Source organism: Athene noctua, chromosome 30 (assembly GCF_965140245.1).
Source record: "Athene noctua chromosome 30, bAthNoc1.hap1.1, whole genome shotgun sequence".
NCBI classification, from domain to species: Eukaryota; Metazoa; Chordata; class Aves; order Strigiformes; family Strigidae; genus Athene; species Athene noctua.
In genome coordinates, this window is record NC_134066.1 from 1,083,292 (window position 1) to 1,100,096 (window position 16,805).

At 57.9% G+C, this 16,805-nt stretch overlaps 1 protein-coding gene across 1 annotated transcript; it reads left to right on the top strand.

Moving 5' to 3' along the window:
* The first annotated feature begins 1,960 nt into the window (after positions 1–1,960).
* On the top strand, positions 1,961–15,235 carry EIF4B (eukaryotic translation initiation factor 4B). The gene is made up of 15 exons (XM_074929589.1): positions 1,961–2,054; positions 6,055–6,192; positions 7,033–7,241; positions 9,563–9,679; positions 9,942–9,996; positions 10,386–10,529; positions 11,881–11,991; positions 13,033–13,200; positions 13,315–13,549; positions 13,665–13,783; positions 13,879–14,092; positions 14,255–14,322; positions 14,496–14,583; positions 14,724–14,796; positions 15,064–15,235. The coding sequence occupies exons 1-15, from the start codon at positions 2,042–2,044 to the stop codon at positions 15,139–15,141; spliced, it is 1,830 nt and encodes a 609-aa protein (XP_074785690.1). The 5' UTR covers positions 1,961–2,041; the 3' UTR covers positions 15,142–15,235.
* Positions 15,236–16,805: the final 1,570 nt, after the last annotated feature.

The following is a 16,805-nucleotide window of genomic DNA, read 5'->3' on the forward strand; positions in this document are numbered from 1 at the left end:
AAGCGATTAAATGATACAAGCGATTAAATGATACAAGTGATTGATACAAGCGATTAAATGATACAAGCGATTAAATGATACAAGGGATTGATACAAGGGATTGATACAAGTGATTAAATGATACAAGGGATTGATACAAGTGATTAAATGATACAAGCGATTAAATGATACAAGTGATTGATACAAGTGATTGATACAAGTGATTGATACAAGTGATTGATACAAGCGATTAACTGATACAAGAGATTGATACAAGTGATTGATACAAGTGATTAAATGATACAAGTGATTAAATGATACAAGTTTTTGATACAAGTGATTGATACAAGTGATTAAATGATACAAGTGATTGATACAAGTGATTAAATGATACAAGTGATTAAATGATACAAGTGATTAAATGATACAAGCGATTAAGTGATACAAGGGATTGATACAAGCGATTAAATGATACAAGCGATTAAATGATACAAGTGATTGATACAAGTGATTGATACAAGTGATTAAATGATACAAGTGATTAAATGATACAAGTTTTTGATACAAGTGATTGATACAAGTGATTAAATGATACAAGTGATTGATACAAGTGATTAAATGATACAAGTGATTAAATGATACAAGTGATTAAATGATACAAGCGATTAAGTGATACAAGGGATTGATACAAGCGATTAAATGATACAAGCGATTAAATGATACAAGTGATTGATACAAGTGATTAAATGATACAAGTGATTAAATGATACAAGTGATTGATACAAGTGATTGATACAAGTGATTGATACAAGTGATTGATACAAGTGATTGATACAAGTGATTAAATGATACAAGTGATTAAATGATACAAGAGATTGATACAAGTGATTAAATGATACAAGCGATTAAATGATACAAGGGATTGATACAAGCGATTAACTGATACAAGCGATTGATACAAGTGATTAACTGATACAAGTGATTAAATGATACAGGTGATTAAATGATAGAGAACACAGTGCTGTGCCCCACAATTGTGCCCCACGATTGTTTTCCCACGATTGTGCCCGATTGTTTCCCACAATTGTGCCCCAGCCTGGACTGCTGTGCCCCCTTGCACATTGTGCACCAGGGTGTGAGCATGCATTGCACAAGCGTGGAGTGGGGCAGTGGTGTGCTGTCACACGAGGAGCAGCTGTACACACAAGAGGGAGGTTATGTGCTGCAGCAGGGCTGGTGCATCGCACAAGGGGTCCTGGTGCATTGCACAAGGGATGCCGGTGTGTTGAACAAGGGGTCCTGGTGTGTTGCACGAGGGTTGCATTGCACGAGGGTCATGTTGCACAAGGGTTGCATTGCACAAGGGATGCTGGTGTGGTGCACAAGGGGTCCTGATGCATCACAGAAGGGGTCCTGGTGTGTTTCATGAAGGGTGCTGGTGTATTGTGTGAGGGTTGTGTTGCACGAGGGGTGCTTGTGAGTTGCACAAGGGGTGCTGGTGCGTTTCACGAGGGTCATGTTGCGTGAGGGGTGCTAGGGTGTCGCAGGAGGCATCCTGATGCATCACACAAGGGGTGCTGGTGCATCACAAGAGGGGTCCTGGTGCATCGCACGAGGGGTGCTGGTGCATCGCACGAGGGTCACATTGCATGAGCGTTGCACGAGGGTCACGTTGCACAAGGGTTGCATTGCACAAGGGATGCTGGTGTGTTGCACAAGGGGTCCTGATGCATCACACAATGGGTCCTGGTGTGTTGCACGAGGGGTGCTGGTGAGTTGCACAAGGGGTGCTGGTGCGTTTCACGAGAGTCACGTTGCATGAGGGGTGCTAGTGTGTCGCACGAGGGGTGCTGGTGCATCGCACAAGGGTCACGTTGCACGAGGGTCCCGTCGCACAACCGCCGCCGGCCCGTCCCCGCCCGATCTCGGCGCGGGCGGCGCCGCCAAGCGCAGAATCAGCCGCTCCCTCCCCGGCCCCGCCCCCTCAGGGGGTGTGGGCGGGGCGCTCATAGTCACGTGACGGCGCCATCCGGGTCCTTTGCCTTCTCTGCCTGTTCCCAACATGGCGGCCTCAGGTGAGCGCTGCGCGGCGGCGGCGGTGCCGGGCGGCCTCCGCGGGGCGCGGCCGGTACCGATGGGCTCCCCCTGGCCGCGCCGAGCGCTGCCGCTCCCCGGGGAGGGCGGCGGCGGGGGGCGGGCGGCAGCGGTGGGGCCGCGGCGGGGGCGCGGCAGCGGCAACGAACCGGACACCCCCACACCCCCCCCCTCCGCCATTCCCCTCCCCCGTCCCCTCAGGGCCGGCGCGCGCGGCCGCTCCCCCCGCCGCCTCCTATTGGTGGGGGGGCGCGCGCCGCCGGCGGTGATTGACGTGCGGGGGGGGGGGGGGGCAGATGGAACCTTCGGGCGCGTCACTGCGCAGGCGCGGAGCGGCCCGGTTGGGGGGGGGCAGGGCAGGGCAGGGCGGCACCCACGTGGGTGCGCCGCGCGCACGCGGCCGGTACCGGGGCGGGGGGGGCCGGTAACGGGGGGGGGGGGCGGTACCGGGGCCGCTCCGGCTCCGTCCTTGAGTCACAAGATGGTGGCCGGGAGCCCGGCAGCCCCCGCGGCGGCCGGTCTTTGCTTCCCCGCACCCCTTTGCTGGAGTCGGGTTTTTTTTACCTTTTTTTTTCCCAAAAATCCTTCTCCCCCCCCCGACTCCGGCCTGGAGGAATCCGCAGCCTGGCGGCAGCATCGCCCTCCCCGCAGCCTGACAGCGGCAGCCCTCGGGGACCGGGCCGCTCTTTTCCACCCACCGGCGCCATTTGGAGCCTGGCGTCGGGGTGGGGAAAAGACAGAAATTACACACTTTTCCCCCCTAAAAAAAATCTCTGCGGTTTCTCAGCTCGGGGCTGGCTGAGGCCCAGCACCGTGACGGGCACCTGAGGCCTCACACCGGGGCATGGAGCTGGTGTTGCCCCCACGGTGCTGCCCAAAGTGTGGGGGGGAGCATCGCTCCCCACCCGTATGTGACCCCCCCCAGCAGCCCCGGGAGCCCGACCCGGGGGGTTTTGGGGGGGTCTGGGCTACAGGGGTAGAGCTGGCAGGCACAGGGTGACCCAGGTGTCCCCTTTGGTGTCAAAAACCTCACGTGGAAGCCAACCCAGCCCTGGTGCCTCCCCAGACGGGCTCAGCTGCCCCTTTGTGGGCTTAAAACCAGTGGCAAGGGGCAGATTTTTCCGAAGTTTTGGAGGGGGGGGGTTTCCCTCCTCGACGCCGGAGTGACGCCGTTGTCCTGTGACAGAAGCTGGTGGCCGGAGCGAACTGGGCTCGCCCGTTGTCAGAGGCCGGTGGCCGCTCGGGAGCGGATCCGGTGTCGTTTGGGGCACGGGGAGGACAAAACACGCTGCCCGGCCTCTCCCCTCCGTGGGAACAGCCCTTGTCTTTGGCGGGACAGTGTTTCTCGTCCGTTTTTTTCCAGGCGGTCACCGCTGCCGCTGCTCTCCCAGCGTTTTTATCCGGCGCTGACGTCATCTTTCCATGAGTTTCCCCTTGGCAAACGGAGCTTGAGCCGTTCCAAAGGGCCAACTGGGATTTATGGCTTCTGGCCTTCACTGGGATGGATGGATCAGAGAGGCTCGTTGGCCCCAAAACCCGTGATAAAGTTTAGGGGGGACCCAGGGATGTTTGCGGCCAGAGATAAAGGCCCAGGGGGGCTCCTGAGGGCCCCGAGCAGCGCCTGTGGCTTGTCACCTACCCCCAGACACGGCCACTAGCACAGTGCTGGAGGGCTGGAAGGTGTCACCCCCTGAGGTCAGGGGGAGAGAGCTCTCTCTGCCAGGCTTTGTGGGGTGCTTAGGGCGCTCCCCGCTCTCCTGGGAGTGTCAAAACCCATTTTGCTCTTCTCGTGACCAGTGTGAAGCCGCTCCAGGGAGAGCCGGGAGGTGGTGAGAGGCGTGGGGGCCCCTGGGTCACCCCCTCTAAGGTGGCTCCGTGTGTGTTTGGGCTCCTGGGGGACACGTTTCCCGTCACCCAGAGTCCCAAAGCCACGGCTGTGATGCCCATGGGACCGGGAAGCGGCTGGATATGCGAGAGGAAGACCCAAGTGCTGCCAAGGTTTTCTCCAGAGCGTGACCAGGGTCTTGCCAGGAGGAGAGTACAACCCCGGGAGCCAAGGGGTGATGGGGGGAGCAGCCCCCACACGTCTCCCATCGCTGCCGGTGCCGTTTCATGTCTCTGGGCCGTCCCGGCTTTACCGACACCACCCAGAGCGGAGCCACAGGACGGAGCATGGAGCGCCCAAGCGGGCCTGGAGGTGTTAGCAAGGAGTGATGGCTGCCTGGGGAGGCTGTGAGCTCGAGGAGAGCGGTGGGGGGGACACGAGGCTGGGGGCTGATGTGTCGTGGGTAAAAATAAGGGTTCGAGCTGCCGTTGGGTTTCCTCTCTCTGCCCTGATACTTCTCCCTCGACTCGTGCAGGTACGGCCCAGGAGGCAGAGCTGGCCACACTACAGGGTGAAGGGTTGGTTTTAGGCCCAGTTCTTCTCTCCGTCCCTTCTGGGGTCTTGGTGGATGTTGGGAATGAAGATCTGGCAGGAGTGGGGGAGAACAGGAGCTCTGTGGTGGCATCTGGGAGCTCCCAGCATCGCTGGAGATACTGGGAGGGAGGGCTCCATCTTCCCGGCGCCTGGCTGAAGGAGCAGGGTGCGGTTTCATGCTGCCCTAAAAAACTTGGACTGAGACCAAAGGGAAAGAGCAGGACACAGAAAATGAGGATTTGAGGGGTCTGGGAAGCAGGACAGGGCCTGGAATTGCACATGGGCAGTCGAGCTCTACCTGGAGCCCTTCGTCTCTCCCTGCTGGAAGATGCTGGCGGTCGTTCCATCGACACTGGTGCGGGGATTTTTGTGGAAGAAACCATTTTAAGCGCTGTTTGGTGAGCAATCCCTCAGCTCTGAGCAACAGCAGGCGAGCTTTGGCTAATTAGAGACAGCAAACGAGTAGCCTGCGACACTCCCGCGTCTGTCATTGTTATCTTCGTTAAGGCCCCTGCAACGCTTCACCAGTTAATTATCGTGCTCCCCGGCCAGCAGCCTGGTAAGAGATAATCTGCGTGAAGTCCAGCGGTCGCAAAGTTTATTATTTCTCCTTAACGAAGATAAGAGCGCGTGTTTTCAAAAGCAATTAGTGGTTTTGCGTTGCTGTCGCCGTAGTATCTTTTAAAGCAGCCCAGCTTTTCTTTCTCCTGGGAGCTGAGAGCTGAAGCACTGCTGAAAATCCCTTCAAGGGGGGTGTCCCGAGGCACTGGGGGTGTCTGAGCCCCCGGTGCTCTGCCTGGAAATATTTTTGTGGGTAAAAATGACATTTTTGCAGGTAAAGGCAACATTTTTGCAGGTAAAGGTACCATCAGTCCCTGCTCCGGCCATCGGTGCCGCAGGGGGGCAGCAATTCCTTCTGCAAGGCAGGGAAAAAAAAAAAAAAAAAACCACACTCTGCTGAATTTTGCAAACTGCATCATAACCAGCTTTCCTAAAAATAGCCCGGCTTCCCCGGCGCTGTCGCAGCCCGTCGTGACGCCCGGTTTCGTCGGGAGATGGCGAAGCCTTGACAAATAAACGCTGCGGCTGCTTGCAGCTCCGGTGGAGCCAAAAAAAAAAAAAAAAACAAACCAACACTTCCCCAAGCTGGAGGAGTTGGGAGATTTGTTAAGATGTCGGCGAGGCCGGGCAGTGTCTGGCTCCGGAGGGATCTCGGCAGCCGTGGGATCGCCGTGCCGTGATGCCTGTGGAAATGGGGTTGTTTCTCCCCCAAAGTAAACAGGTCTCGGGGAGGTTTGTGGGTACAGCGGACCCCCAGAATGTGAAGCGCTTTGTGTGACGGGAGCCTTGATTTTTGGCTGTGCTGAACGCGAGGCTGTTACCCCTTTGGAAACAGAAAATAAATGGGGATGAGGTGGCCGGCGCCTGCGTCCCCGTGGCTCATGTCACGTCTCGGTTGCCCAGACCGCTCCTCCTTGCCCCCCCCGCCCCCCCCCAGCCCAAAACCAGTCCGTTCCTAGGCGTCACTTACCCCCGTCCTCCTCCTTTTCTCTCCCCAACAGCCAAGAAGAAGAACAAGAAGGGCAAGACTCTCACTCTGACAGACTTTCTGGCAGAGGATGGTGGCGGCGGCGGGGGCCCGACCTACATCCCCAAGCCCGTCAGCTGGGCCGATGAGACGGACGACCTGGAAGGAGACGGTACGGCCACCTCCCGCCTCCCTGCGCCCTGAAACGCCAGCGCCGGGCGGTTCTTGGCCTGTGGCCTTAAAGGAAGAAGCTTCTGCTTCTGGCTGGCTCCTGGGGGCTGAGGGGTGCGGAGGCAGTTTCTCCGTGGATGGATACTTCCCCTTCTCACACCACTGCAGGGGGGGGGGAAAAATCATGTGGGAAGTGCTGGCAACCGCCCCGCCGCCAGCCCCGGGTCTGACCCACCCTCCACCGCAGAGCAGCAGGCCCAAACCTCGCAAAATTTTGCCTTGTTTTTTCTTTTCTGGGGAGTAATTAAGCTCAGAGAGCAGACTGAGTTCTCCTTACGTTGAGACTCGCAGTCTGGTGGCGAAGGGGAGGGAGGTTTGCACCCACGCGAGGGACAGAAATGGGATAAAAAGAGCTTTTTGTCGACGCAAAAGGCAGCGGCGGGTGGGCAGATGCCACCAAGGCCGGGAGCTCACCGGAGAGCGCGGTGGCCTGGCAGTGACAGGGAGTTTTCCCTCTGAATATTGAGCCATGGTATTTTTTTCCATGAGACGGGCTGTAATTCAAACAGGAATCAGTCCCAGGAAGGCTTTAATGCTTTATTGAATGAGTCGTGGGACCGCGGGGTCGCTCTCCCTTGCCTCAGTTTCTCCTCGGGGGCTGCTGGTGCCTTTTGGGCAGCTGCTTCCACACTGGGTCAAATGAATTTCGGAGCTTTAACATGCAGCTCCTCAGCCCTAACGTGGCCTGCGGCAAGGATGGAGTGGCATTGGCAGTAACCAGTCTCTAGTTGGGTGGTTTTTTTTTTTTTTGGGGGGTGATTTGCTAAATTTCTCTCCTTAGTTTCCACCACTTGGCACAGTAACGATGACGACGTGTACCGGGCCCCTCCGATCGACCGCTCCATCCTGCCCACGGCCCCGCGGGCTGCTCGGGAACCCAACATAGACAGAAGCCGCCTCCCAAAATCCCCCCCCTACACTGCCTTCCTGGGAAACCTGCCCTACGACGTGACAGAAGAATCCATCAAGGACTTTTTCAGAGGACTCAACGTGAGTACCGGCTCGGAACCCGGTCTGGACTGTGGGGCAGGGCGCTCCTCGGGGTAACATGGGCTGTAAAAATCAGGATTTTTGGACGTTGCCATCCCCGTTTGTGCTCCGTCTGTGTCGCTTCCCGCTTCACTGCGGCTCAGCCGAGGCAGCTCCTGGCTCCTCAGGGGTGTGGAGGGGCCGTTTCCAGCCACCCGTGGCTGCTGGATCGGCGACCAGCTGCTCCAGCCGCGATGGTGACGCAGCGAGAACCCTTTTAAAGCAGGCGGCTGGTGTTTCTTCTGCTGAACCAGGCGAAAGGGGGGAGTCGGGGTGGTTTAGGGTGTTTTGCTGGTGTGAAACACCCCCTCAGCTGCTCACTCGCTCCCCCTCAGCAGGACAAGGGCAAAAATAGGATAAGAAAATTTGTGAGTTGCAGTAAAGACGTGGAGATCCCTTACCAGTTAGTCACAGACAGAATAGTCTTGACTTGGGGAAAACTACATTTATTACCAATTATAATAGATTGGTTATTGCTAATACGCGCTCCAGCACCTGGAGCACCTCCTTGTCCTCTGAAATCTGCATTCCTTCTGCTGTTTCTCACTTTTTTTCCTCTCCTTCTCTGCCTGTCCAGCGTTTTGTCCCCTTTCTTAAATATAATTTCACAAAGGTGCCACCAACTCTGATGGGCTCTGCTTTGCCCTGCGCTGGGTCCGGCCCCCTCGAGGGGTTTCCTAGCTGGAGCTCGCTTAAGATACATGCTGCCCTGTGGCTCAGAGCTCCCAGGGAGCCTGTGGCTGCCACAACATTATTTTTTCCCACTTTTAAGAGTGTTGGAGCCTTTGGGTTATTCGGGGAGGCGGTGGGGAGGGCGAAGGCAGGACAGCGAGCGGCGATGGGAAATGGCCGCTTCCCTCCCGGAAGGTCAGCCTGGGGAATGCAGCTGGAATCCGGCCATCCCCGCGCGGCAGCGAGTCGTGCTGATGGCAGCAGAGAGCTCCCTGCGGGCAGAAACATGCTGCTTACCTCCATCTTTTATTTTCAGCTTGTTTTTCTAACCCCTCGTGCCTGCTGAGGCAGCGTCCAACTCCTCCTCAAAGAGTAATAGCATGGGTGAAACTCCAGAGGAGGAGGAGAGGTCGTAGAAGTGCAGTGGGGATGTCTTGTAGGGCCTGGAGGCGATGCCGAGGGCTCTGGGCATGACCAGAGTTGTACATAGAATGTGACATACAGCCTAGCAAAGCCAGCAAGCTGTCCTGGCAGCCTCAGCGCTCACAGAATCCCAGAATCATCCGGGCTGGAAAAGCCCCTGAAGCTCCTCCAGCCCGACCATGACCCTCCCCCTGACCCCCCCCAACTCCCCCAGACCCCTCAGCGCTGGCTCAGCCCGACTCTTCAACCCCCCCAGGGATCCCGGGGACTCCCCCCTGCCCTGGGCAGCCCATTCCAACGCCCAACAGCCCCTTCTGCACAGAAATCCTTCCTCAGAGCCAGCCTGACCCTGCCCTGGGCAGCTTGAGGCCATTCCCTCGGGGCCTGGCGCTGGGGCCTTGGCTCCAGAGACTCATCCCCCCTCTCTGCCCCCTCCTGGCAGGGAGTTGCAGAGGGCCAGGAGGTCTCCCCTCAGCCTCCTCTTCTCCAGTCTGAACCCCCCCAGTTCCCCCAGCCGCTCCCCAGCAGACCTGTGCTCCAGACCCTGCCCCAGCTCCGTTGCCCTTCTCTGGCCACGCTCGAGTCATTCAATGGCCTTTTTGGGGTGAGGGGCCCAGAACTGAACCCCCTCAGCGAGGGGCGGCCTCCCCGGTGCCGAGCCCAGGGCTCAGATCCCTTCCCTGTCCCTGCTGGCCACGCCAGGGCTGGTACAAGCCAGGATGCCATTGCCCTCCTTGGCCCCCTGGGCACACTCATGCTGAACGGATCCAAAGCTGGTTTTCCATGGGGTTTTTCTCAGGAGCTTGGGAGGAGCTCTGAGAGCGGGCAGGATGCAAAGGGACGGCTCCTGCCTTGAGGAGCCCTCGGCCGCGGGGCACGGAGCAGCAGTGGACGCTCAGCAGAGCTTTTGTGGCCCTTCAGACTGGTTTCCACTGCAGCTACAGATCTGGTGCCGTGTTCCTCCCTCCAAACAAGCGTTGGTGGTGCTTTTAGTGGGAATCTGTGGTGTGTTTGAAGGAAGGGGGGGCTGAACCCCCCCACACCTCCTCCCTGCTCCTCATTGAGAGGTTTTATTCAGTCCCTTGTCAGCAGCGACTCGGTGGTCTCAGATAACTCCATCCCTGCCCCTTGTCCTCGCGTGGGGGAGTGGGTCCTTACGAGCGTTTTCCTCTTCCTTCCGCCCACAGATCAGTGCTGTGCGTTTGCCACGGGAGCCCACCAACCCGGAGCGGTTGAAAGGTTTTGGTTATGCTGAGTTTGAAGACATAGACTCCTTGTTCCAGGCGCTGAGCCTTAATGAAGAGGTGAGTCCCACCCTGGCGTGCGAGCTCCCCCCGGTGCCCCCAGTCGGATCAGGCAAGTTCCTCTGCAGCCCTGGACAACTAGAGAAGCATGAAAAACTGTTTTCTTGTGGAGCAATGGCTGGTCCTGCTTGATTGAGACTTAAATGAGGACGAAAGTGCTTTTTTAGGCCGTTGAGAAGCCCTGAGTGGCCGAAGCTGCCTGCGCTGTGCTTGGGCATCACCCCGGGATCCCCGAGGCTGACTTCTCGCTGATTTTTTTCAGTCTTTAGGGAACAGAAGGATACGAGTGGACGTTGCTGATCAAGCTCAGGATAAAGGTGAGTGTCATGCTGGCTCACCGTCCTCCCTTGGCCGTGGCCACCTCGGTAGCCCCATCCTGTGCTGGGTTGGTGACCAGCCTGGCTGAGGAGGAACAAATCGCTGTCATCACAGCCCAGATCACTGCGTCTGAGCCCTGCTTCAGGGCTTGGTTCCTGCCTGCTAGGCCCAGCCAGGATGTTTTACCAGCCAGCCCTTATCTAATAACGCCGTGCCGGTTCCTCCCACGCCCCCATGCTGTCCCTGTCGCGCTAATTGCTTCGGCTTGACGAAGCGTCGGCGGTTCCTGCTGATGCAGAGCAGTGAGCGCGGTGAGGCTGGGCTGTGCTCCCGCCTGGTTCGCTGCTCCCATCCCTGTGAGCTGAGTTTTCCCTCCTTTCCCCGGCAGATCGGGACGATCGCTGCTTCGGCAGAGATCGGGATCGCTTCCGTGACTCGGAGAGGTTCGAGAGCGACTGGAGGGCCCGTCCCGCCACCACCGATAGCTTCGACGATTACCCACCCCGCAGGGGCGACGACAGCTTCGGGGACAGTGAGTTGGTAGAAAAATGCGTGTTCCTTCTGTCACCGTCCTGAAACGGTGGCCGCGGGGTCTGAATGAGAATGAAAGAGTCACAGAATCCCTCAGGTTGGAAAAGCCCCTCGGGATCATCGAGTCCAACCCTCAGCTCGACTCTACAAAGTTCTCCCCTACCCCACATCCCCCCCAGCTCATCCCAACGGCCCTTAAACCCCCCCAGGGATGGGGACTCCCCCCTCCCTGGGCAGCCTGTTCCCCTCTCTGACCACTCCTCCCTGAAATATTTTCTCCTCCTGCCCAGCCTGACCCTCCCCTGTGGCAGTTTCCAGCCGTTCCCTCTTGTCCTGTCCCTGATCCCCTGGGAGCAGAGCCCAGCCCCAGCCTCTCCACAACGTCCTGTCAGGAGCTGCAGAGAGGGATGAGGGCTCCCCTCAGCCTCCTCCTCCTCACCCTGAACACTCCCAGCTCCTTCCCTGCCTCCTCACAGCATTGATTCTCCAGCCCCTCCCCAGCCTCGCTGCCCTCCTCTGCCCTCGCTCCAGCCCCTCGAGATCTCTCTGGGATTGAGGTGCCCAAACCTGGTGAGGCCACACCTGGAGGTTGTGTCCAGTGCCGAGCACAGGGTGACTGTCACCTCCCTGTCCCTGCTGGCCACACTAGTGCTGATACAAGCCAGGATGCCGTTGGCTTCCTTGGCCACCCGGGCACACTGCTGGCTCCTGTTCGGCTGCTTGTCAGTGAGAACCCCCAGACCCTGCTCCCCCAGACAGCTCCAGCCGCCCCTCCCCGAGCCTGTAGCCATGCGGGGGGTTGTTGTGGCCCAAGTGCAGGCCCCGGCACTTGCCCTTGCTGAAGCTCATCCCGTTCACGTTGGCCACGATCCCATCTATCCAGGTCTCTCTGTAGAGCCTCCCTGTCCTCACGCAGATCGACACTCCCCCTTCACTTGGTGCCCTTCCCTCCGCTTCTCCCCTGGCGAGCAGGTTCCCTGCAGGACTCAGTGGTCGCTTCCCCTGCTCCTGTAGCCCAGAGCTGAATGCGCCGCATCTTCCCGTTCTTCCTCATTTCTGTTGTTTTCTCCTGAAAATCTGCGTTACCTTGACACCCAGGTGTGTTTTATTCTGCTCCGTCGGTGACTGGACGCTGACAGAGCGGCCGCCCGAGCTCGTTCCGGGGCCGGTGGGTCGGCGCCGCCTCCCATCTGGAGAACAGAAGTGGGATTTTCCTGCTTCCGGAAGGGATTTGTGACTCACAGTAACGAGTGCAGGGAAATCCTTGTGGGTGTCTGTCACCTGAGCATTCAGGGTAGGACGTGCCCTGCTCACACCAGCCCACCCCCCCCCGCCCCTTCTCTTGCCTCCAGGGTATCGGGATCGCTACGACGATCGGTATCGCGACGGGCCCCGGCGGGACATGGACCGCGGCTTCGGGGGCCGGGATCGCTACGACGACCGCAGCAGGGACTACGACCGAGGTGGGATGTTCCCCAAGTTCTCTGGGGTGGAGAGGGTGAGGGCAAGACCCCCACCACAGCTGAGCCGCCCAGTACGGCCCAGTTCACCCTCCTCTAACTGGGGAAGGGTGCGGAGAATGAGCTGCTGCTCGTCCTCTCCCGGCAGCTTTAATCCCTGGCCTTTAGTCCTTCCCAGAGCCCAGGTCTGGCCCAGATTTTCAGGCCGTTGTGTTAGGAAGGGGCTGGGCTGTCTGTTAAAGGATGTCACCAGACTGGGGGTATCTCTAGGCTGCTTTATTAACAGCTCAGAGTCGGGCCATCATCTCAGGGAGTGGCCACAGCTGACAAAAAGCGTCTTATATTTAGATGATTCTTCATAACATGTAATACAATACTAATTAATCCTCAATTTCAAAAGTCCATTATATTCCAGAGTTCTAACTAGTTCTCGTCCCACTCTGGTTCCTTTTCCCACATCCCTGCTCACTGACGCAGTCTTCGATCTTCATCTCAATTCATTTTTAAACTTCTGTAAAACACTCAAAATATTCAATTTAACATATACTCAATTTACATCTAGCTTTCCCACTACCTAATTTTTTTTTCTAAATTACTTATCCCAAGTTAATCACTTATTTCTTATCTTCTGTCATGTCAACAACTTAATGCCTAAGGTTAATCTTTAATGATTTGGCTTGACTGGGTTTTAAACCAGGCATGGTGAGAGCTGTACAGGGGACCAGTAAGTAGCATGTGCACTGAACACTACACAACCAGTAGTGTTCTGGGAGCACCTGTGCATACTGCAGCGTGCTGTCAGTATTGTTTCTAGGGCACCTGTGCTCTATTAATCAAACCTATAAAACGATAATCTAATTATGAATTATTTCTACTATTAATAATATCCTAAAAAAAAAAAAAAAAAAAAAAGAGTTTTCTAAAGCTTATTCCTTTCACGCTGCCCTGCTGGAAGGCCTCTTGCTGTGCTGCCCGCCGACCTGGGAGGGATCAAGGACTCAGTGGGAAGCGTTTCCTTTTCTCCCCCCCCCTCCACGTCCACAGGTTACGACTCCAGGATAGGCAGCGGGAGGAGGGCCTTCGGCAGCGGGTACCGCCGGGATGACGACTACCGAGGCTACGAGGACCGCTACGACCGGCGGGACGACCGCATGGATCGGTGGAACTCCCGGGACGATTACGGCCGGGATGATTTCCGCCGTGAGGACAGAGGTGAGGGCTGCTTTGGGGGGTGGGAGGGGGGGGTCTGACCACCAGCACACCCCACCCCGAGCTCAGCTGAGAGCAGGATTCGCCCTCACCGGTGGCGTCTTGGCGCCTTCCCAGGTCCCACTCAGAGGCCGAAGCTGAACCTGAAGCCCCGGAGTGCGCCCAAGGAGGAGGAAACCTCCGTGGCCCCTGCACCCCAGTCCAGCCGGGCTGCCTCCATCTTCGGGGGGGCCAAACCAGTGGACACAGCTGCCAGGGAGCGGGAGGTGGAGGAGCGGCTACAAAAGGAGCAAGAGAAGCTGCAACGCCAGCTGGAGGACGATAAGAGGATAGAGAGACGACCCCGAGAGAGGTGGGGTGGGGGCCTCTGGCTGCCCCGGGCTCGTGGGGTTCAGCCAAATCCCCTCCAACCCCACCCCGAATTGTGGCCCCCAAGCGCCAGCTCAGCTCCTTCCCCTCCGGCACAGGCATCCCAGCTGGCGAAGCGAGGAGAACCAGGAGCGGTCGCGGACGGGGAGCGAGTCCTCGCAGACCGGCAACTCGGGGCCCCCCGGCACCTCTGTGGGAACCGGCCCGACGGGCAGGAGTGAGTAAAGAGTTTGGGGGGGGCCCTGGGCTAGACCCGGCTTGTCCCTTGTCCCCACTCTTTGACCTTCCGTTGGTTTGTGTCTCCCCTTGCAGCCACGCGACGGAGGGAGAGCGAGAAGTCCCTGGAGAACGAGACGTTCACCAAGGAGGACGATGCCCCTTCTCCCACCCCCAAGGCGAGGGAGGAGAAGCAGCCGCTGAAGGTGATGCCCGCGCCCCCACCCAAGGAAAACGCCTGGGTGAAGCGGAGCAGCAACCCCCCCGCCCGCTCCCAGAGCTCGGATTCGGAGCAGCACTCTCCCACCAGGTCGGTGCCGCGGGGGGAAGACACGGCCCAGCCCTTCGCCCTCCCCATTTTCCCCCGTGCCAGGGGGGCTCGTGGAGCCCCAATACCTCCCCCAGCAGCTCCCCAGCGTTGGGATCTCAACGTCTCGGTGATGTTCATTGTTTTTTCCACCCCCCAACACAGTGGCACCCAGACCGCACCCGGACTCCCCGCGGAAGATGGGGCACCCCCGAAGAACACCCACAGGAGAGGTAAGGCTGGCGCTGGGCCGCTCCTGCCTCCTTCAACCTCCCCCCCAAATCCCCCCAAACCTGTCCCCAAAAACTCTCCTGGTCCTGGCAAAGGGCTCTGAGCAACCTCCACCCCCTTCTGCTCATGTTTTGTGACCTCACGCCCTTTTCATTTCTTCCCCCCCCATCACCAGGAGATGAAAATAAACCCGACGGGGGCCGGGAGAGCGGCTCCAAGGTCCGAAGTGGGAGCTCCGGCCGTGGCCCGGGAGATTCAGACAGGTGGGTGCCCCTGTGCATGTTCCCCCCACCCCATCCCAGCTTCAGGAGTCGGGGTGTCGCCTCCCCCGTCCCTCCCTCTGAGCGCCCAAGAGTCGGGATTAAGACTTAACCTTGACCTAAGGGGCCTCCGGTTCTTGCAGGAAAGAGAGCAGGAAGGATCACGACTCGCGACCTGCATCTGAGCCAAAGAAACTTGACGAGAACCCCCCTTCCGTAAGCACCTTTTGGGGGGGGCCCATCGCTGGGGGGAGGGAGCGCTGGGTGTTTGGGGAGCAGAGACCTCAGTCTGGGGTGGGAGTTACTCCCCTCAGCTCTTGGGGTGGGGTTTAGTTTGGGATTTTTTGGGGGGCGTTTGGGGGTTATTGGTTAGTTGATCTTTTGGTTATTTGGTCTTTTTTGGTGATTTTTCTCCGTGTGATAACGAGGTAACACCACTCACCCCCCCCCCCCCCCCCCCGTCCCAACACCTCTCTCCTGCAGTTCAGCCACGCCAGCAAATACGCTGCGCTCTCGGTGGACGGCGAGGATGACGGTGAGGATGAAGAATGCGCCGAATAAAACCTCCGGCCCCCCTCGTAGCGTCTCCCAACCAGCTGCCACCTTTGGGATTATTTGGAGAATTAAAACAAAAACGGAAAAAAAAAAAAAAAACCACACACACAAAAAAAAAACCAACAAAACAACCACACCACCAAACCTCTATCCAGACGAGACAGAAATAAAACCTAAAACTCAACAGCTCCTGGAGACCTTTCTTAAAACTTTTTTAGATGAAAAAAATATTTAAAAAAAAAAAAAAAAAACGCAAAGTACACAAAAAAAAAATCCCCCAAAAGAAACCGAATGTCTTGCATGCTGCTGCTGCCTCGACAGTGTTGCCGGAGCCGCCGGGAGGAGACATGCGGGGTGTCGCTGGCCTTCCTCCCGCCCTCCCTCCTCCTCCTCTTCCTCCTCGCCAGCAGCGCTGCCCTCAGAGACCAACCCCAGGTAGGGCTGGGGGGGGGGTCGTGGGGCACCGGGAATCCCCCCCCAGCTGGGATTTGGGCCAGCTCTGGCCCCCCCACAGCCCCCAGTTGGTTCTTGGAAGGGATCAGCAGCTCCTGGGGCACCTTCCTCCTCCTCCTCCTCCTCCTCTGTCACAAGTCTTTGCCCCCCCCCCGCCCTTCACCCCATATTCCCCCCCCCCGTGTCCCCCCTTTTTAGGCACAACCCCTGGAATTGTGGCCCCACCTTGAAATATTTCCTTTTTTTTTTTTTTCTCTTTTAGTGGAGTCACCGTCGCCAGCTTTAGGGGATGGGGGGGGGGGTGTCAGTGCCTGCACGGTGACACGTGAGCAGCCTGGGGGGCGGGGGGGGTGTCCCCAAACTCACCCACTTTCCCCAGCACCCCCCCACACCTTTTATTTGGGGATAAAAAAGGGGGGGCACCCACCTACACTCTGCCTCCTCCCACCTCGTGGCGAGGTTGGGGTGATTTTTAGCTGGTCCAAGGGGAAGGGGCACAGCCATGGGGACCCCCCCCACCCCCTGGGGCTGCCTCCCTGTGACCCCCCCCGTCCCCCTCAGCAGAGAAAACTGTACAAAATTGTACAAAATTGTACAAAATTATCTTCTATGAAAACGCTTTGTAACGGGCACGGAGCTGGGGGGAGGCCGTTTGCTGTGTGCCCCCCCCCCCCCACTTCGCTGCATTGGATGGGGTGGAGGTTTGGGATTTTTTTTTTTTTGTTTGTTTCCTCTAATAAAACTAATGTTTAAAATACCCTTTAACGCCCCAATCCCTTCAGCTTCATCCTCCTCCTCCTCCTCACCCCCCCTCCCACCCAGCACCCCCGTAACCAGCCTTAATTAAAGATTAATGAGCGCCTTCCCGCACCCCCTGAACCTCCCTCTTCTTCATCGCCGCTGTCTTCCTCACGCCCGTGTCTGGAAATTCTCCCCGGGGCCTTTAAAAACATGAAACCAGGTCCCCCCCCCCCCTGCCCACCTTCCCCCCCCCCCCCCCGGGCCCCCTCTTCGGGCGTGTTTGTGCCGCAGAACCCGACCCCACAATGGGGGCTCTGTCTCCGCTCCCCGACTTGGCCGGTGGCGCCGGGGCGGGGGCCAAGTCTGGCTGCGGTCTCTGTTTCCCCCCCCCCCTGCACCTCACTGAGGTGTTGGGCCGGGGGGGGCTTTGAGGGGACCCCAAGAACCCAGGGTTGGGGTTTCCCCTTGCACCCCCA

What these genes read in the sequence shown, in the direction of transcription:
- EIF4B (XM_074929589.1), top strand. An exon ending in CAGCAGGGACTACGACCGAG is followed by an intron (nt 11,992 to 13,032) that starts GTGGGATGTTCC and finishes CCACGTCCACAG; the next exon opens with GTTACGACTCCAGGATAGGC. An exon ending in GAGAGACGACCCCGAGAGAG is followed by an intron (nt 13,550 to 13,664) that starts GTGGGGTGGGGG and finishes CCTCCGGCACAG; the next exon opens with GCATCCCAGCTGGCGAAGCG.